Consider the following 22147-nt stretch of genomic DNA (forward strand, 5'->3'; position numbering starts at 1 on the left):
GCGGATTTTGGACATCAAGGTCATCGTTCGATCTTGCCATTAGCTTGCGGATGGTATGCTGTGGACTTTAACGTGGTGCGTTTCGAGGAGCTTGACGAAAGCAGAGAATAATGACGATTCAAATTGACGTCCTCGATCTGTCGTTATTTTGGCCGAAACACCAAAACGGGAAACCCAATTGAAAAAAAGGACTTCAGCGACCGTTTCAGTGGAGCATTCTTTGACTGGAATTGCTTCTAGCCATCGGGAAAATCTGTCGATGATGGTGGTAAGGTAGGAAAATCCTTGGCTTGGCGGCAGCGGTCCGACGATGTCCACGTTGATGTGTTCGAAACGTGTTGACACTGGTTCCAATTCGCCAATAGCGCTAGCGGTCGCGGTTGCTGCGTCTAGTGCGCGGTAATCTCAGCAAGGTCTCCAGTAGATCCCGCCGGCTTTTTTAACCATGTGAAGCGGGATCGCCCATGAGCTGTCAGAAGGCCTGCAAATACCCAGCTCCATCATCAGTTGGAATTCCAATTTGTAGCTTTTAGCTTGTCCGGCGGGAGTCCTCGAGCAGAGGCGGTCACCGGAGGACCTTTTGTCACAATTGATTGAGTGACATCGTGTGCCGGAGTCTTGTAGTCTCCTTTTTCGCAAGAGATAAAGGTAAATTCACGTAGCAGCGCGGCGTATCTGTTCGTGGGATCTATCATAAAAATCTGCGGAGCGTTACAGGAATCGCCTTGCTTTTCTGGTCTGGATAAGGAGGTTTCAGAATCTAGAAGCCGTGGATTCCTCAGATCCAATGAATGGGACAGGTGACATTTGCTATAATGAAAATCCACTTGAAAGTACGTCGTAGCCCTAAATTCAATTCCGCTAGCCTCTGACCGCAAGTCGCAGATCTGTTCATTGCAAACAGCACGCGTTCAGCTGGGATGACGCGTGATCTGGGTAGGAGTACTGAAACGTCCGACCCAGCATCAATTAAATAGCGGGTTTTAGTTACAATGTCGGTTTTGAAAAGACGGCTACAATTAGGGGCTCCAACGCTTGCCGCATCCAGCACTGGCTCTATTCGTTTTTTTTTTATTTTTGAAATTGCAAGGTTCATTGCATTGCTGGGCCTTACTGCCGTACGTGGCGTGATACCAGCAAAGATCACCGATTGAGAGTCTGTGATCGTGGCCTGGGGCGCCGAGAATTAGAAAAACCACGGGATCGCGATCCTGGGCGTGACGGGCGTTGCAGTTGTTCAGTACAGCGAATCAGGTTTGAACATAAGTCTTCAAATTTCTTGTTCATCTCGTCTGCCGGTGGTGCGGGAGAAATGCCTGCGATACCGTAGAAAGGCTGAGAGCTTGAATCTGTAACGAAGCCGAGTACATTACTTTAACTTTTTCTCGCTTTTGCTTCAGTAGTGGACACGAGTCTGGACATGTCAATTGCAACACAAAATACGCAGTGCAGCTGACCCAAATGAACACCTGCAGCTGACTCACGCAGACGATACGCCCTCAACATCACGCCATGTCGAACGGCATCTTTTAATTGGCTGCCGCGTGAAAGCACAAGCTCCGCCCACTCACGCCACTTTTGCAACATGCAAAGTTTCGTGATGAACATGGCAGTTGACTGAAATCAGACAAGTAGTTGCAGCCGTGCCAAGTAGTTGCCTCAAGCCTATCTTCCTTGCCTTATTGAGTAGTATTGTGCCTTAGTTAATGTTTTCATACTTAAACCTTTGAGTAAAATCTCGTTCTCGTCCCAAGCTTTTTCGGACATTGTTGTCAACTCTAAAGTGTCTGAACTCTTGTCGTGTACCGCTTGTGTAGAAGCCGAATTCCAAGTTCGCCTTGTGTCGTTTCTCTTCCATTCTTTCACTCGTGAGTTCACGGTAAGACCCCCCTGGTTATTTGTTCTTTCTTTTTAACTGTTTTCTCAAATGTTCCTTCTTATCTGTTGCTCTCTTATCTTTTTAATTCTTGTATCTTAGCTATAATAAACACAGACGTCATTGTGGGTAAAAACGCCTCTGAGTTCAATATCATTTTATTGTCTTAATTCCGTAAAGTTCATCTTCCCACACGGGAAGATGCTTTACAAATCCTCTAAAATTCTGTCGGCTATGTTGGCTAACGCATCATTTGATGGCATGAGCTGCATGAAAAGCAATTTTAGAAAAATTTCGGCAACTGACTAGCCAGCCAATGCTTTAAACTCTCTGAGCAGAGCGGTAGGTCCGTGATCGCCAAGTTGCATTTCTGTTAGCAGTTAAAAGCAGCTAAACTTTTCTATTTTCCGATTCGGCAAAAATATTGACGATCCTTCCCTTAATGTTGTCATAAGTCATCCCTGAAAGCTTTTTGACGATGTCTCAGATCTGACTGATCATCTCGGGATTGAATGCAGTTAGAACTTGGTGAAATCTTCTCCTCTGATCCCGGACGTGAACTAGAGCGAACTGAGCTTCCAGCTGGATAAACCATGCATTAATATGTATTTTCCAGAAAGGAGGAGCCTTTATTGTTATGTGAGACATTGTGCTAGGTGAGGAACTTTTGCCACTCGTATTTGCTTCCTGTCTTTCTGCCATTTGCACAAAAAATGAGAGGTTACCGGAATTACTAATGTTTTTTTAATGATAGTTATTTAGGCCAAAATGCTTCGAATTGCCTGAAGAGTTTCTTCTGAAGTCAGCAAGTATTGCAAAATTTGGGAATCATACGTCAACCGCTTCCACGTTGTTCTTCGGCTAAGCAACAAGTTGCACGAAAAAAAAATCACGTCGTTGTCACCACTGTGGTAAATAACGGTTTCTTTTCACTTAATTTATTGTTCGACTAGCACAAACATTAGGGCGTACAAATTTGAAATCTGAGTTTTGAGCAGCACTTTGGAAAAGGCAGTCAGAGCTAGGTTTTGTTGGCTCGAGAGTTGAGTAGGTAGCGTGGTAGGAGTAGTAGCGTGGGTGAAAAAGGACGCTAACTCGTCACACCATCTCTGGCTGGCTGGTGCGTATTACTGCTGCAAGCGCAAGATGGCGTGGCGGCAGCCACAACACACACGGGCTCCGTTTCTACTGGTCATCTAGATGTGCAGAAGGCAGCCAAAACACGTCATTGAAGAAATTCGGTGCAGCGTATGTTCGTCCTAGTTGTCCAGTGAGGACCAAAAATCGTCGTCTAAAGGGCAGCAATGTGCTGTGTGGGTGATGATTCAAGCAAAGAGGAGCGTGATTCCTAAGTACCTTTTATTGACTCTAGAATCAAAAATTTGTTTGGGGTGGCAGACTGTCAGATAGCAGTATTGGAGATAGGAACATTCACAAAACTAGGCGTCTACAACTATAAGGTACGTCGAAGCCGACTCGTCTAACTCGACCCATCTAACTCGACGAAATACTCGACCCATCCTAAGTACAAACACGTTACCGAATCAAGTGGCACAGCCTCAAGCTTCGAGTTGCTGATTGTCCCACCCAAAGTATCATGTAGGTATTCAAGGTCTCCAGGTTTGAGTATGAAACGAAAAAAGACCGCAAGGCGTTCTCTCCGTCGATAGTATTGAAGATCTTACTCTCAGGATTATCGTCGTCTAGACGGTGATCTCGCTCGACACAACCAAAGGGCAGGTATTCTGAAAACCGTGGGCGAGATTCTCATCGCTCTCGTAATAGATCAAGATCTAGGTGTGCGACCACTTTTCATGCATTTGAAGAGTGGCACAGAAAATAAAAATAGAATAAGAGGGTGAATGTGGGGATTTTAAATGAGGGTGAAAATGATGATTTGTTAGGAATTGACGCCGGACTTTATTTTATTTGGGGGAGGCAATAAACTGCAAAAGAAAACCAAAACCCGTTACTATTGGAACAACTCTGGGTCAGGCTTGTTTATTTGATGCACTCAAAAGATACAGCACTACACAACAGGCTACAACTCTATCGACTATCCAATAACCACTCAACGACTACGACACAACTAAGATAGAACTCAGACACAACTACGGCACAAATACTACCCTGACTTGTCAGAGTCAGGCTTTTAAGGCCCCCGACATCCGGCCAGAGCAGCAATGCTAGCCAACGCCTGACTTGCGGATCGCCTATCATCATGCGATAGGCGACAAAGTCCATTGGCGCTACACTATCATTTTTCTCAGCGACTATTTTACCAATACTGTCTACTGCACTAAAAAAGACATTACACTATAGTTACAGGAAGGTCCTTGCCTCCCACTGTCCTGTCTGTGAAGACAGTAATGTAGGTGACAGTAGGTCCAGCTATTTACACTCACGTAGCACACGTTGGTCAAACGGGCATCCTCATTATATCCAATTCGGATAAGGGTAACATCTTATGAACATCCGTGGAACCGCCGACCTTCGGGTTGGGAGGCCATCGAGGGAGCCTACTTAAATTTGGTAAAGCGAAAAATAGAAGGTAATGGCTGGAATCGACCTGGGATCTCCATGATTTTTTAACAATAGAATGGAAAACGTCAAAAAATCCTCACGTATTACTCTCACGCTAGTAAACTGAAAGAAGCAGAGAGGAAATTCTTCCATTCCGAGTCCGTCTATTACTTCCAAATGGACGGCTCTTGTTGTCAAGCATTTAAACAGGCACACCCAGCGTCTTCGGGTTCAGCTTCGGGTCTTCTACGTCTTCCACCAACTCATACCGCCAGGGAGCCGAAATTCTCGTTATCGGAGTATCGTTCGTTTTTGACATTACAAACGACACGCTTATCGACTGGTCCGTGAAGGCAGAACAGAAATAAGCAAGAGCTCCAAAGCTTTTTGAACTTAAATCCGTAAACACGTGAAGGTGCTGCTTGTCCACGTTGGAATCGGGAAACCTCTCGGCGCCGACAAGGATACCAAGTTTTTAAGATGCTCGTATCAGTGGTAGAATCGGGTCATCCTTAGCCCATCCTTCTCTTTCGTTCAGATATCTTAAAGCAAATACTTCATCGGGAAGACAAAAAGAGCGACCAGTCTCAGCGGGTCGTAGACATCGGAGATGATGCTTAATAAGGATCTCTTTCGGAGAACGTCATAGTCCGACGATTCTCTGAACGTTAAAATGTTCTTCTCACTATTATACACCACCCCAAGGGTTCGTTCGATGGGAAGCATTTCCAAGTCACGGTCCTGCATTGGCGAAGCAAGCCCGACTTCACGTAAGGCTGCTATCACAGTCCTCGGCAATGGCGTCTACTTCGTACTAATTGGAGATGGGTCTGGGCCTTCGTATGCTATTCCCTGGTTGATCTTGGCGATCGGCGAACGGACAGTCTTCCTATAGAGGAGTTTCAGGAGGCAGTTCATCGGATCCCAGCAGCAGGTACATTTTACCTGCTTTAGGTGTAGGGGTTGACAATTGTGTCGGGGCCACACCTAAAGATTTTGATAAGAACTGGCGCTAAGTATCGAAAGATCCCTGGATCCTAGGTACCGGGGATACGCTATATAATACATACGCAATAAAAAGGCTCTCAGTGACTTCGAATCGAAGCCATTTCATACTAAACGTTCGTCGGAAGCTTAAATAAATTCCATGGGGTTCATATCTGTGACCAAGAGATACCTAGTTATTGCAAAGAAGGCTATTTTAAGTGTAGAGTGAGTGTGTCACCGATTTCATCGATAAGGGTAGGACTCTGTAGAGGGCTCCCTTATCGCCTAACTAGCTTTTGTTTTCTTTTTGTTTTCTTGAGGCATGTTCGGGTCGATCCAGATCAGTGTTCTTTTTATTGTACTCGACACATAGCTGTCGAAAGCCCATCCAAACTTGTCCAAATCAAACGAAGTGTGTCCCTTTTTCTGTTTAAATACAGTTCGTTAAACTTCGTTAGTATTTATTATTTCGTCAAGACGGGAATCAGGGGCTTTAAGACCATCGGTCTGTAAAGCCATTGCTACTCTTTCGAGAGACGCAACAAATGGTGTTGAAACCCAGGATTCTGGAAATCGAATAGTGTAAACCTCCATTTCCAGCAGTCCAACTTTGTACTGTATCGACCTCGTGGTGTCCACGCTTCGTGTTCACACTGGTCGACTAACCGTTCGAACTGTATCCGTTGATATCGTCTACATCCTGTGTTTGTTAAAGCATTTATTACATTAGTGCTTCTTCACTTCAATTGCAAGATGAGTGAGACCCAAGGAATTGTCACGAATCCCACCAAGGAAGAACCTACAGTGGCCTTAAAAATCGCTGAGTCGGGGCCGGTTCATCATGGAGGAAGTATAGGAGTCATCTCAAAACCCACCAAGGAAGAATCTGAAATGGCCTCAAAAATCGCCGAGTCGGGGCCCGATCACCATGATGGAAACAGGAGTCACGACTCATCAATTCCCAGTCTTACTCAATCACGAGGCCTACGGAAGAGAGAGCATACCACGCTGTCGACCAGGATCAACGATTGTATCCGTCAACATCGTCAAGGCACTCGTCCCAGTAAGGGCCAATTGAGCATCTGGCGCACCGAACTCGTACGCCTGTTCGAAAAGACCATGGAGCTTCACGAGAAATATGTGGAGACAGTTACCAATCTACCAGGTAAACGCCGAGCCAAGTTTGAACGCTGGGAAGTACAGTTCACGACAGACCACCTGTACTGTCAGAGATCGACCAACATCTAGCATCGCGGTCGACTGTATCGTCACTTGCATCGTCAGTCACTATTAACTCAACAGTGACAAAAGCAAGCGTAAAAGAAATTCGACTGTATCTACAAAGATTCAACTGCTCGAAACCCAAGCTCGCCACACGCAAGACGTCTTAAACCGACATGGTGAGTATGTCACAAGAGCTTGTCTCTTTGACATTGTCAAAGACATTAATAAGTCATCTGTGCAAGCCAGATGGCAGAGTGAATCGTTAAACGCGATCGAACAAATTCTACAATCGATCCATGAGGTTAACGAAAAACTTTAGCAACTGTCGAAAAGACGATGGACATTGACTCAAGTCTGCGATGGGCCAACTGGTGGAGGAGAACAAATCCAGTTCAAAGAAAGTCGAAGAGAGACTAGACGCCATTCAGAGAACTAGCGAATCGCAGTCTATAGAACTTGACAGGCTAAAATACCTTGTACAGCAGACGTGTGCAAAAATGTCTAGACAATGCCCCGAGGGTGAAAATGTATCATCCCAAGGTCGGCTGGACACGTCCATACAAGGGATGTTGTCTCAGCGTCGCGAAGCTCTAGGAGGCCGCAAGGCCATCCTCACCGCCACAGGCAGTCAGCCTCTTGGAACAGTGCAGAGGAGGGGGGGGGACAACGGGCGAGCAAATAGACAACATGGAGGCAACTACCGACATGTCCAACGACCCATCGTTTAGCTGCCAGCAACAGGCGAAGAGCGATCCGAAATCAGATCCTAGTGTCATCTGCCAACTTGTTGATTCTTTGAGAATGTGAGCACTTCCACCTCTCACCATCACCAAGTTCGACGGCAACCCGTTAAACCGCCAAATGTTCAAGTCGAAGTTTATGACGCTGTATCACAACCGGTGCAGCGACAATGGAATTTGACTATCGCATCTGCAGGAGCTGCTTGCTACGCAGGTTCTCAACTCGGTAGCTGATTGTGTGCATGACCCGTGCAAATACGGTTTAGTCTGGCATCGACTCGACCAATAATATGGTCACACCACTATCATGGCCCAGACACATCTCAACAATCTTCTTCGACTTCCGTCCGTGCAGCCAAATGACAGCGCCAGTTTGAAAACATTCTCCAACAAGCTTCATGGAGCCGTCTCCCCCCTGTCAAACACTGGACTTGCGAGCGAGTTAGAATCGTTAAGCAACCTAATGCACGTCGTCACCTAACTGCCAAAGACCTTGAGAGAAAAATGGGGAGGAAAGGTGATGAAGATGCATCCTGTTGTGCCTTCAATAGTCGATCTGGACGACTGGTTAACCCTCCAGTCGAAGTGTTCAGATTTCGCAAAATTAATGGCAGGTCCTTCAGCATTTCCAACGCCAACCCCAGTCGTGCCCAAGAGAAATGGGAAGGGATATCCAACTCCCTATGTTTCTACCATCAACCACGTCACCACCTCAACGTCTGAAACAAACTCGCTGCAAACAAAAGGGGGAGGTCTGCGGGTGAACCCACCCAATACAACCTTGTTTAGCCAAACAAAAGGCAGCCCAGCGTGCTTTGTCTGCAAAGAGCCAATCCACAGAATTGAAGAGTGCAACACCTTAAGACAGATGTCTACAACACAAAGAGCGGAGACAGTCTTCAAAGCAGGACGGTGTCTCCGATGTCTTACAGGAAAACATACCAGTCGATTCTGCAGACTGAAATCAATTCGATGTACGCTCGAAGGATGCAAGAATCCGGGGCACTCGACGTTGCTTCATGGTTCCGAGTTTTCCACAAAACCCAATGCAAGCACCTCCAGTGACTACAAGACCGCACCAGAATCGAAACCACCACGTCGAGTGACTTTCGACAACAAAGTCGACGAAGCTTTCCTTGGTGCAGTATCACGCACTGGGTCGGACACACCACGTCGAGTGCTCTTTAAAATTGTCCCTGTTCGTCTACAACAGGGAGAGAAAGTCTCCAACACCTTTGGATTTCTAGACAGCGGAAGCGACTCCATCTTAATCCGAAGTGATGTGGCAAGAACCAAACTAGGTTTATCCGGGCGAACAACGAAGATCAACGTGACTTTTTACGACGGGTGAGTTACTCCAGTCAATGCTCACATAGTGGACTTCGTCATCAGTTCACGAGATGGGTCGACTTCGTTCAAAGTGTAGCGAAGTCATCAAAATACAACATTTAATTATATTTTATCTTGTTTGTTTGTATTCTTCCTATTCAAATTGTATATTATGTTTGTTGTCCGTTTTCATAAAAGTATACCTTATAAATATAATAATTCAAGTGTCATTGACATTTCCTTGAATTCTATTTTTATATTATACTTTACATCCTACTTTTTGCTGATTGGATGAGCTTCATGCGTAGAACATCGCGCCATACATTTCCGTGAATATGAAGTGTTGCTGTGTGAGATATTGAATAACTTATATCCGGAGCTCATCTGTCGGAAATGCTATGTTTCCCTCAAAGATGTAAAACCTATAAAAGGATGCCCTTTTGTTCCCAAAAGTTAGTTCTTTCTCCTTCTCGTTCCTGCTCTTGTTCCAGTTCCAGTTCTAGTTCTCATTTTAGTGTTATGTTATCTGCAAGTGCTATTCAGTTCATCAAATTTAGTGAGTTCAATTTATATCTTTCCAATAACTATTGTGAGTGCTTCTCATCGCTTCTGGTGCGACCGACAAGCCCTATTATCTTTATTTTTCCCGCACAACATTTATCATCTCTATTCTATCTTCGCCACGGCGGTGACGGTAAGACTAAATTCGCATGACTCTATTTCTATTTCTGATTCCCATTTATGCCCTATAACTTTGTATTCTTTTGTTATCCATTTGGCCTATTAGAATAAAATATATTCGACAATGTGGTAACGCCTCCCGAATTCATTTCATTACTTTTTGTCTTAATAACGTAAAGTAATTCTTTCCACAAGAAGAATCCTTTACATAATGGTGGCAGCGATCTATCGAACTTACCCACAATGACGCTTAATATTTTTGTTCGTAGGCCTGAACTTTCACGCACACCTGTGTCCGCTACTAAAAGTCCTATTGAGCCAGTTACACAATTGACGAAGCTGTAGCCAGACCGATTAATTTTGATAAGACTTCCACTTCAAATCTTGCTGGATCTGATACGTTTACGGGTAATAAAAGTTCGAAAAGGGCAACAGAAGCTATTAGGAAATATGCCTCTCCTGTTTTGAAGCCTAGTGCAATTCGAGTTCAATTCAAGTTAAGATCGAGCTCTGCGTATGAGTTGGTATCGGGAGTAGATCTTTCAAACGTTCGCAAACCACGAGCCGAAAGTAAAGCTAACACCTCGACTACAAGAAACTCCCCTTCTTTCCTAGCTCAACTAGTATCCCATCTTTCACCCAAGAAAACCGTTTCCGCAAACACTTCCCCAAATAACCGAGTCTTTTTCAAAAAAAAGAAGACACCCAATGGAAGACTAGCTCAACGGAAGCCTCCAGCATCTATTTCAAGAGATCAAGAAGAAACAGATCAGCATCTTCCAGCTACCGAACAGCCAGCTACCGTTCTTACTGCTAGCCATCAAGAGCCTCAAGGAGAGGGGGGAGGACTTTCAATCGAGCGACCCGAAAATGTGGGATCACCTTGTCGCGTTGATCCGCGACATTCAGAGGAATTACGACGCCGAAAAGCTAACACTGACGGATTGGAAACAACCGAAAACGCTTCTGAAGTATCTGACATCCATTCTGGAAGTGAAAGCCAGTGGACCGATTACGAAGAAGACGAAGAAGCAGACAGAGAAAATCGTGACGTAGCTCAAGGAAATTTTCACACGACACGCGAGACAGGTTCGGACTTGCCTACACGGACACATTTACAACATAGTAGACCTGCAAGAGATCACACCAACAAGAAAGCGGGAACTATTTGGGTTCGTTCCGAGACGGGATATCACCGACAGAGACGAAGACGGAAGATACGTGGAAATAATCACGATAGTGAGCGACACATCAATTCATCTGGAAGAGATCTTGCTGGAGTCCCAACGAACGTTCCTGAAAGAAGTAGCCAACCTAGCGTCTTACCTAAAGAACCTACAACTCATCAACAATTTGGAGGTGCTACAGCGGAAGTCATATTCCTTTTCGACAAACTGAACAATTTTCCGGAAGCCAACAATCCATTTTTCGCACAGCAGGCCTGCGACATCAAGCCAATAATCACGCAAACGGAAATAAAATTGAGACAATCACTGAAGTTCATACAAACGAGACTAACACAGCAGCAAAGCACGCCAATCCAACAAAAATCGCCGCTGTCGGGAAGCATTCTGAAGAGGAAACGGACACGCAGAAGAAACTGTCGTTCCAATCAGTCACACACTCTACACTGTCCTCGAGCCCACCCACTCAGCCAATCGGATATAACGCAAGAGGATCTAAGGCAATTGCGAACGACACTTCAGAACACCCTCAGAGTCCACAGAGAAGAACTTTCAATTTTCCCATATTTAATTCTTACATGGCGGAATCTTTTTCTCCATCAAGAGCGGCCACGGTCGATGATTTGAACGAGTTCCAAAATTATCAACACACCTTTTCCCGTTTACAGGTGCTTCCTTCTTTTTCTGGAAATCCCCTTGTGCGTTTTGACTCCTGGTTAGAATATTTTGAAAGTATAGTAGATTGGTCAGGTTGGTCTTAGGGGAAAATTATTCAGATGTTAAGGGCAAAATTGGCTAATAAAGCTTTATCGATCATTCAGACAACTTTGAAGGTTCATTCTCACAACTATGCTGTGATTAAAGAATCTATTCTTGATCATTTTCATGGCGACGAAAATGCGGATTTTTATCAAAAGAACTTTAATAAAGCTAAGCGTAAGCCAGGGGAAAAGATTATAGAATATGCTCATCGTTTGCAGGAAATTTTCAAACGCACATATCCTGTGGGCTATTCAGGAGCATCCTTTGCTATAATCCTTATGCAAAAATTTATAGAGGGGCTGGATTCCAAATTACAATCGAAAGTTAAATATAAAGAATTTAAGAATTTTAATGATCTTATTTCCGCAGCTCGAGTGTATGCATTGCGACTGGAAGCCATGGAAACGGATAGGGAAAAACATGATTTTATTAGGGCAGTGATTGCGCCGTCTGATAGCAAGGACGCAGAATTAAAAGAACTCAAGGAAATAATATTGGAGCAAAAAAAATTCGTCAATAAAGCCGTAGCAAATATTAGACAGGGAAGCAAACAATTAGATGACCCTAAAACCGAGAGGGAGGAAATCAAGAGCGCAATTCTCGAGCTAACGCAGGCGGTAAGGTAATTGCAATTTGATAAAAAAGAGAACGTATCAAGTGCACCCCATAAGAAACAAGTTTCGTTCCAAGCTAGTAACAGTAACCAGGATAGAAATTGGAGACCTCCTGGACAGATTAATACTTACAATGGCGCACAATCTTTCAATAAATTTCCGGATAGGCCTCCAGCTCCTAGACTCTCTTTTTCAAAACCAGCTGGTGATTCTAACTATAGACCTACACCGCCACAGCTGACTTGCAATTTTTGTGGATATAAGGGTCATTCTCAGGCAGATTGTCGCAAATATCAACGGCAAAGTTTGGAACAAGCTCAGCCACCAATATGCTATACATGTCGGGAAATTGGCCATAAATCAAACAACTGTCCAAGGGCAAAAAACCCGAATGGGCCTAATATTCCAGGTCCTCCTCCGCGTCAGGGAAACCAATAGGTATCAACTGTAGCTTCGGGTCAGTTGATACGGAGCCTGCGTTTAAATCCCGACAAGTCGCAAAATTAACAACCATAACGAATGAATCGACACCGAGAATTCAATTGAAAATTTTTCAGATCCCATTTCAAGCATTATTCGATACAGGCGCGTCTAAGAGTATTATTCACAAGAGATTATTTAGGAAATTACCCCAACGAGGTCAAGTGATCTGCATTCAACTTGATTTTGATTTATACGATGTAGGGGAGAAAAAATTACATACGCTGGGGAGAGTTACTTTACCCGTACGATACGGAGAGTCAGTTTTGAAACAGGAGTTTATTGTTACAAATGGTGTTTCTGAGGACTGTATCCTTGGATGGGACGCAATCCAGAAACACGGATTTCGGCTTGATGGAGAAGCCAAGAGTATTTATTTAGCAAGAGATAAGCAGGGTCAGCTATTTCTAGCATTCCGGACATGGCAATTACGACGGTCAAAAAGACGACGTTATCTCGTCAGACGTCGCTAGTAATTGCCGCGCAAATGAAAGGGTCATTTCCATTTGTTCCACCTAATACAGCTTTCATATTTACCCCAGCAGAGGATTTGCCGGCCGGCGTTTTTATTGAGGAGTTCGTAGGAAAAGTATCGGGAGATGGAACATAATATTCTGGTTGAAAATCATTCGTTAAATCAAGTCAAAATTCCTAGGGATACGAAGTTAGGTGGCATCGAAGTTACTACTCGAGTGATTGGGAAAATTTCTTTAAATAAAGTTGAGGACTGGCCTAACGTAGTAAAAGAGCCTATTGAAATTCCGGAAGTCGACCCTGAATTTCAAACACAGCTCTCTAAATTATTAAATGACTTTCACGACTTGCTCGCTGCAAAAGATTCAGAATTAGGTAACACAGATCTTATAAAACATACAATTGATACACAGGGACGAGGCCCTATTCGACAACGCCCTTACAGAGTTACAAATAATCAAAGAAAATTATTGGAGGATAAGGTACAAGAAATGCTCGATACGAATGTAACCCAGTACTCGCATTCGCCATGGGCTTCACCTGTGGTTTTGGTTGAGAAGAAAAGTGGAGAAGTCAGGTTTTGCGTCGATTATCGAAAATTAAATAGTATCACAAAGAAAGATTCGTTTCCTATGCCAAGGATAGATGAAACATTGGATAAATTGTATGGGAAGAAATTTTTCACTACTCTCGATTTAGCTTCTGGCTATTGGCAAATTCAGGTAGATGAGCCAGCTATAGAAAAAACAGCATTTGTTGTGGAAAATAATCTTTACGAATTTAAGCGTATGGCATTTGTCTTGTGCAATGCACCTGCCACATTTTAAAGATAATTTCGAGGACCATTTGAGGGATATTCGTGTAATTTTTCAATTGCTAAAAGATGCAAATTTAAAATTAAAACTTAAAAAATGCCAGTTTATTAAACGATTGGTAAATTATTTAGGCCATGTCATTTCGACTGAAGGGATTAAGCCAGATCCAGGGAAAATCGATAAAATAATGAATTATAAAACACCTTCTTCTGTAGACGAAGTGAGATCATTTTTGGGATTAGCCGGATATTATTGGAGATTTATTCAAAATTTTGGATCAATAGCTAAGCCATTGACCAGATTAACTCATAAAGACCTTAGCAGAAAACCTTTTGTTTGGGGTACTGAGGAGCAAGCTGCCTTTGAAAAATTGCGAACTTCTCTAGTTACGCCCCCAGTATTAGTTTACCCCAATTTCAATGAGAAATTTTTACTTTTCACAGACGCGTGTGATTATGGAATAAGAGCGGTACTTTCTCAGATACAAAATGGCCACGAACATCCGATAGCATATTCTAGTAGACAATTAACGAAAGCTGAGATGAAATATGCAACTACAGAAAAAGAAGCTTTGGCAGTGGTTGATGCGATTAAACATTTTAGACATTATCTTTTGGTTAAGCCATTCGAAATTATTAGCGATCATCGTCCATTACAGTGGCTTAAGGATCAAAAAGATTACACCAGGAGATTAGGACGATGGGCTATATTATTAGCTGCGCTTAGCTGCTAAATTTTCAACAACCTAGGCCAGATTGGGTAAAAGAAATCGAATATTTTGAAATTATTGAAGGTACTCTTTATCGGCATGAGTTGCCTTTTTCAAATAGCAAACGCAGCGAAGTAAATTATCAATTGGTGTTACTTGTATCGCTCCACCATCTAGGACTCAAGGAATTACATGATGCACCGATGGGAGGACATTTAGCATTTTATGAAACCTATTTAAAAATGAAAAATCATTATTATTGGCATAACATGAGGAGCGATATTAAAGAATATTGCCAAGCTTGCGAAATATGTATAGCTAACATTTCCTCCACATATAGAGCACTTTTGCACCCTCATGAAGTTGCCAAGCGCATTTTCAAGTAATTGGAATGGACTTTTTAGGGCCTATTACTCCAATTTCGCCCAAGGGAAATAGTTACATTTTAGTTATTACTGATTATTTTAGCCGGTGGGTAGAAGCTGTCGGTTTAAGAGATCAAACTGCGTTAACAACAGCTGAGTGTATTTATAAAACTATTATTGTACGTCATGGGATGCCAAAAGCCATTCTTTCTGATCGCGGAACCAATTTCACTTCAAAATTATTTCGATATTTTTGTAAGAAATTAAAGATTGATCAAAGATTAACAACTGCATATAATCCAGCCAGTTATGGGGAAACAGAGATTTAATAGGACACTAACAACAATGTTAAGGAAAAAATTAAAGGATGGAGAGCATTCCAATTGGGAAGATATGTTAGACGATGTATTATTTGCTTATCGTAGCTCAGTGCACGCTTCAACACTTGACACCCCTTATTATTTACTCCACGGTAGGGATCCGAATATTCAAATCAATGAATTTCTTTATGCGTCTCCAAAAACATTTAAATCTTCTTCTGATTATGTAGATAATTTAGCGGAACGTTTCCGTTATAGTTTCCAAAGGGTTAGGGAAGAAAGCGAAAAAGCTAGGAAGCGTCAGAGGGAACAATATAACAAACGCGCTAAAGAAAGACGATATGCGGTAGGCGAGTGTTATTGGATATTCGTGTAGTTAAAGACGGGGATAGTAGGGAAATTCACGTCTAAATATAAAGGACCTTATAGAATAGTGAAAGTATATTCTAATAATACAGTAGATATAGCTGATAATTCTTATATCTGTCAACGTACTCACGTTAACAGATTAAAACCTTTGTATGAAACAATGCTTTGGAAGACCGAGCATTGTCCACCATTTGAGACCCCTTTTGATTTTGAAAGTCGATTTCGTAAAACGATTTTAACTCAAACAATTGATTTATCAGAAAATAAGGATAGGCTTATAGATGATTTTAATGACTTGTGTGATGTCCAAGAAATTGTAAACCCTTCTGTTGTAAACACCACACTTCTGGACGAAGATATGAAAGTACACACCGGAAATGGATTTAAAAACCAGCAATCTCAAACGACGGAAAATAATCCAAATTATATGGAAACATCAATGAAGACGGATTTCATTCATCTCAATTCATAAGATACTGAAACTTCTCATGAAAATTTGAAAAAAGATGATCCTCAAACAGTCTCGAACACCGGACGTTCACAAAGAAATCGCAGGAAGCCTATTCGATACACCGCTGGATTTTAATTTGAAACTTTTCATCTTTGGTTTAATGATGGAAAGAACAGACTATATAATCTCGCGACACACTGTAGCCGATATTCAACAGTTCTTATTTGTTGGTTTCATTCTAACATGGACACAGTTAAACTGAACGAGTGGGACATCGCCCAAAACATCGAAGTGGCGATGACATCGCAATTGTCCATGGGAAAGGAAGAGCCTGCGGAAAAAAGGTGCAAGCTCGAAGGCGGGGAAGTAGAAAGCACCGACGAGGAGGAAGAAATCAGGATGGAGAAGTTCGTCGAGAAGTTTGTAAAACCAACAGTGACCAACGAAGAAAAAAAGAAGAGAGACGAAGACGACAAATATTGGGATGAGTTATGGGAAAACGAGCGAAGCCAAGAACTCCATTCTGAGGATTCAGATCAAGAACACAACTGGCGTAAGGAAAACAGGCGTTTCAATAGGGAAATGCGGAAGCGGACAAGGGAATGGGCCGACGAACTTTAACTCCATATCCGTCAGGAAAATTGGAGGAAAGCAGTCGTGAACTTGAAAAGAATTTTGGATCTGGACCCTGAAAACAGGAGCCCACCTCTCTACGGATGGTTTCCTGAGGATTGGAATCCTAACTACCGTTGCAGATTCTGCAAAAAGGATTAAAGAAGAAATACGTCTAAAATTTTTATCGTCTTTACAATTTATTTCTTTATCGTAGCGCTTTCGTGTTATGTGTCATATTATTCTCTTGTTTATGTGTTTTGTGGTTATATTTTCATATATTCATGTTTTTAGTTTGTTATCCTTGTCCAACTTATATGTTACGGCATCTCTTGTATTCGCTTGTCCGACAAACAATATATTTACAATTTAATTTTCCGGATTTGGTATAATTTTTTTGTTGTTAATTTTGTTATTATTACGGTAATAATAAAAGTGTTTTCTTTCTTTTATAATAAGACTTGCAGAAAGAAAAATAAATAAGAATAAATAAAAATTGAAATTCAAATATAGCCAAATATACAAATATCCAGCACTGCTGCAATAAGATCGGATAAGAAAACGAAGACAAGAGGTGCGAATACAGAACCACATATATATATATATTCTCAAAGATATATACTCGTCGGCTGACGAAACGGGTAAACGCCATCAGGAACGCGTCGACGTCCAGAGACGGGGCTATCTCCAGATGGATCACGCGGGTGGAAAGGCAGGTAAATAGGGCTATCCAACGGTTCTCCGTACGGCGGCCGTCTGGATTTATCTCTCGCTCAGTCCGTCTTCGATTTACGAGGATACGCATGTTGGTGGTAAATCTCTTGATCCAGGCGACAATGCGTACGAGACGGTGCGGATTGTCGATACGGGCGGCAAAATGATCTAGCGGTCCGCTAGAAACGATGACAGCTAGGCATGCGATGGATTCTTCATCGTCGTCGCATAGTGCACTATCCGGCATCTGGGCTGGCCAATGTTCTGGTGGTAGAATAAGAAACTCCGGTCCACGGTACCAACGATGATTCGGGTCGAGTTCGGACGGACAGAGGCCGTGGCTGCATTCGTCCGCCGGGCTTAGGATGCCTGGAACATGGCGCCACTGCTGCGGGGTAGTTGAATCGAGGATTTCTGAAATTCTATTGGCGACGAAGACGTTGTAGCGGTGATGATTGGCGTGGATCCAACGAAGTACGGTCATAGCATCCACCCAGAAAAACACGGAAGAAATGGGCAGCGTCATCTCCTCCAGCAAGTAGTTCACCAACCGGACTGCTAACAGCGCACCTTGGAGTTCCATCTTCGGGATAGAGATTTGGAGAATGGGGGCAACTCTCACCTTCGCCATTGTGAACGAAACTTCGATCTTGTCAGGCAGCTCGGAACGAAAATAAACGACGACTCCAAATCCGTCCTTCGATGCATCTGAAAATGCATGTAACTGGAACGATAAGTAGGCGGATTGAGGGCACGTAATGATACTTCGCGGGAAGTTCAGCGACTCGAGCGTAGGAAGATGTTCCATAAAACGTCCCCACCGATTTAAAATGTCAGCAGGCAAAACTTCATTCCTTCCACTTTTAAGCCGCCAGATGTCCTGAAGAATAATCTTCGCCACCAAGACCACCGGTGCGAGCAGACCAAGCGGATCGTAAATGCTCGCGAAGGCAGCCAGAATGGAGCGTTTCGATTGGGCTTCGTTTGACGGCTTAAAAAAAAAGAGGAACTCATCTCGTTCGCTACTCCACAGATAACCCAGCGTCCGTTCGGTCGGCAAGTCGTCGAAGTCAAAATCGAGATCGGGCGTAAGGCGAGACGCGGAGGGCAAGCAATCCAGCAATAAACGTGAAGAGCTGAGAAACTGGACGAGGTTGAAGCCACCTAGGCTAAGCAGTTCCACAAGTTTCTGGCAAGTTGATGTTCCGTCTTTCACTTCGTCGAACGATGACAATAAATTATCCACATAGAAGTCGGAGTGAATCCGGCTCGCGACTTCTTGCAGGTGGACGGGTGCATCCTTTTCGAGGCGTTGAAGGGCAAAACTACAAGTCGTTGGCGAAGATACGGCGCCGAAAATGTGCACAGTCATCTGGTACTCCTGGATAGGATTTTCAGTTCCAGGTTCCCTCCATAAAAACCGAAATATCGGTCGGTCGCTTTCTCGCACCAGAACCTGATAAAACATTCGGGCGATGTCGGCAGTAACAGCGATCCTCCTCTCACGAAAGCGAAGCAGCACTGCGAGCAGTTGGGTCGTAAGATCCAGTCCTTTCAGCAGGATGTCGTTAATGGCAATTCCTTTAAAGCGGGCAGCGGCGTCATAAACGAGTCGAACCTTGTTGGGCTTGCTGGGTGCTGAACCGGGTGAAACGGGAGGTACCAGATTCTCGAACCAGGATCGGTCGAAGTAATTCTTGTAGCGTGGCCGCTGCGAAGGACTTCTTGCATTTGTTCGGAAACTGCTTTGCGTAGATCGTTGTTCGACTGCAGTTCTTCTTCAAGGCGAAAAATTTCCGACGGGCAAACTCCTTGTTGTCCGGCAGCTTCGGGCAGTCGGGTCGAACAGGTAAACCAACTTTATAGCGAACTCCAGTGTGTCGATTCCAGGTGGTCTATGGCGCAATGGTCAAGCTCGGACATAAAGGTTTTGGGGGTCTCCCAAACTGGCAGCGATTGGGTTCTCCAGAACCTCTCAACGGACTCCTCCAGCAGCTCGATCGAATCCAACTTGACGAAATTTACGTGCGCTGCTTCCACAGCGGGCGCGGAAAAGGTTTTACCCACGATGCACCAACCAAACGGGGTGCGAACCGCATTAGGTCCTCTAACTCCGGCTGGCGGGCGACGGACTTCAAGATTCAGGTGAGCGTCTTGGACGTCCATGCCGATCAGAATTTTAACTTCTGTGGCATCACGAGCGGGAAAATCAAGTCCAAGAAGATACTCGAACGCGGCGGAAGAGTTTTTCATCCTTCGGTGCCCAACATTAAGATTGGGTACTACGAAAGCGTCGGAAACCGGACAACTTTCTTCTCCGTCCAGCGATGAAACTGTGAAATCCACGAAACGAGTGTCGGCGAGTGGATCCTTTCCGTGGAAAGTCCCAAAACGAATTTTGCGAGGACGGCCCGTCAGGCCGAGCGCCTCAGCTGCATCCTCACGCAACAAAGTAGCCTGGCTGCCGATGTCCAGTAGGGCGAAGACGTCGAGGGTTCTATCACCAGCACGAAGACGAACTTGAACAACGGCCAGAAGAACATTTGATGCTGAACGGGGAGCAATGGCGAAAGTCTGGGGACCTGGAACGTAGCTCGAATCTTCGTTCGGAGGTGGAAAACGGCGGTGCCCAATCTTCTCGGGGAAAACTCTTTCCGCACTATGCAACAACGAATGATGGCGAGCACGGCATCCGGACGATTCACAGGCCGGCTTCGAACGACAGTCGGCACTTCGATGTTTCCCTGCAAGACAATTGAAGCAGAAACCTTTCTCCTTCACCACCAACGCTCGATCGTTCGGCGACTTCCGTCTAAATTCCGCACAGCTACTCAGTCGATGGACCTCACCGCAGCTCGGACACTCGATGTCAGCTTCTCTCATGGCCTGTGTAGACAAAACGGTCGGAGGTGGACGGACGGGCGGTGACTTGGCGACTGAGGGTTTGAATGAAGGGTGTCTTGTGAGGTTTGGATTGTCGAAAGTGACACGCTTTCCGCGGAGCTCGATCCTGGGCGTTAGCTCTACAGACGCACTTGCAATCTTCTCCTCTTCTACTATCTCCTCCAGGAAACGATCGAGATCGCTAAGATCTAGGATTCTTGGTATACGTTTTCGGACATACGGGGCCCAGCGATGGCGAAAAAGAGGCGGCAGCTTTTGAACTGCTTGGTGTAAGTTGGCAGCACTCTTCAAATCGTGCTCCAGCCCTCCTTGCTCCAATACGACGACTGCTCCATGTAGCGGATCGGAGAATAACTCAAGTGCTGGGAGATCACCTGGCTTAACGAAAGGAAGGTTCAAAAGGTCACGAATGGCAGCGGGCGATCTGCTCACTCGACCCGTAGTGTTTTTCAGGTAGGCAAGAACGGCAGAGTAACCTCGGGGCGCCTTCAGCAGCGGGGAGATGCGGCGCAGGGCCTACCAATTCCGTCAGAATGGCCAGGCGTTGAGCATCATTCGGGATGACGTCGTGGACAAAAGCCTGGAAACGAGAAGCAAACAGAAGCCAGTCCCGTGGATCGCCGTCAAAGGGGGTCTTACACGCAAATGGGGCCGATCCTCCGGACATCCATGGAACAGGGGGGTTTACTGGTACAGCCGATGGTTTATGCTCCAAGTTGTCGATCCAGCCGTCCACTCTTAAGATGGCCGACCGCGATTCCAGGAAGTTTCTGTGAGTTTTCGGCTTTGACGACGGGCTAGGGAAGAATTCCTCGTCGGATTCGCTGAGGGAATTCAAAGAGATCGGCGAAGACGAACGAATAGGTTTCTTCGACAACTCTTCACTCATGCGAAGCCGGCCGATTTCTTCTTTGATTTTTCGTTCCTGTCGTCTGGCTGTGACGTGCTCTTTCTCCTCCTGACGTTTGCGCGCCAGCTCGCTAAGGCGTAGATCTTCGTCCTTCTCTTCTTCTCTTCTCTTCCGGATCAACTTGAGCTCGAGTTCAGCGGCACGGCAAGGAACCAGAGGTGACGTCCAGCGGAGTAGATTCAGGTAGACGTTTCGGATCAGCCATATCACGGCAACATGGACTCTCGTGCGAGTTTTTGCTGCAGGCGATGACGGTACATCAGGTTGCTCAACATGACGCAGCGCTTCGAACTCTTCATGGACAGCTTGAAAATCACGGCGTAGATTTTCCAGCCAGGTGTCGTCGTTGATACCCAATTTTGCGCAATAGCGATGATGGTAATACATGGATTGTTCGTAGTGGGTGTCAGCCTTCTTGATGAGATCAGCGGTGTAACTGCTGGCTCCAGTCTCCCCAATCACCTTCCTCACTAGATTCAAGTTTTGAGTGAAGTTTCTTCGGTGATGAGAACGCTTGTTGACCAACGCAGTAGGATCCAGTCGACCGGTAGAATTAGAAGTACATGAACGATTTGGCGAGGCAGCGCGAGCAGCTTCTTCCTGGTCACCAACATCAATAGTAGCCTCACCATCCACGCCATATCGAGCGGCCATGCACCATAACACATACGCAGCAGAGTAACCTACATTAACACCTGCTCACTGTCTGATCATATTTCATCGGCATAAAGCCGCTAGTAACAACATCTTTGATTGGCGGAATTAAGCATTTCTCATCATTGCGCCATCATCGCGCCACATCAAATTTCATGTATTGGTGACAAGTAATTGCGCAGCAATTAATCATTGCCCAATATGCGAGGTTTCTTGATGAACTCAAGAACTGAAGCAAGTCAGTTACCGACGTGTATCTGAGGCTAACGGTCAGGTTCTGATTCAGCTAAGTGTCTTCTCTTATTTTAATATTGTGTTTGAGAATTGATCTTTGTCTCGTGTTCAAGAAGTGAGTGTTCAATGCTTGTAACTTATTTTTAACGACGTGCCGACGGGTTGTTACACCTCGTCTTCATCTTACACCTACTCTCTTATTCGGCTCGCACTACC

The 22147-nt window shown here is 44.5% G+C and overlaps 1 protein-coding gene across 1 annotated transcript; it reads right to left on the bottom strand.

Moving 5' to 3' along the window:
- Window positions 1-16646: 16646 nt before the first annotated feature.
- Window positions 16647-21697, bottom strand: LOC130698697 (uncharacterized). Its single transcript, XM_059496197.1, has 4 exons — window positions 20610-21697; window positions 19202-20557; window positions 17309-19007; window positions 16647-16661 (listed from the first exon to the last, which is right to left on the bottom strand). The coding sequence occupies exons 1-4, from the start codon at window positions 21695-21697 to the stop codon at window positions 16647-16649; spliced, it is 4158 nt and encodes a 1385-aa protein (XP_059352180.1).
- Window positions 21698-22147: the final 450 nt, after the last annotated feature.

The sequence above is a fragment of the Daphnia carinata genome, chromosome 7, assembly GCF_022539665.2.
Source record: "Daphnia carinata strain CSIRO-1 chromosome 7, CSIRO_AGI_Dcar_HiC_V3, whole genome shotgun sequence".
In the NCBI taxonomy this organism is placed as follows: Eukaryota; Metazoa; Arthropoda; class Branchiopoda; order Diplostraca; family Daphniidae; genus Daphnia; species Daphnia carinata.

Coding starts and splice junctions, on each gene's coding strand:
- LOC130698697 (XM_059496197.1), bottom strand. CDS start 21,697: ATGGCCGCTCGATATGGCGTGGATGGTGAGGCTACTATTGATGTTGGT. Junction 20,558..20,609: donor GCTGCTGAAGGCGCCCCGAG/GTTACTCTGCCG, acceptor TCGAGTGAGCAG/ATCGCCCGCTGCCATTCGTG. Junction 19,008..19,201: donor CTGGAGGAGTCCGTTGAGAG/GTTCTGGAGAAC, acceptor TTCGCCTTGAAG/AAGAACTGCAGTCGAACAAC.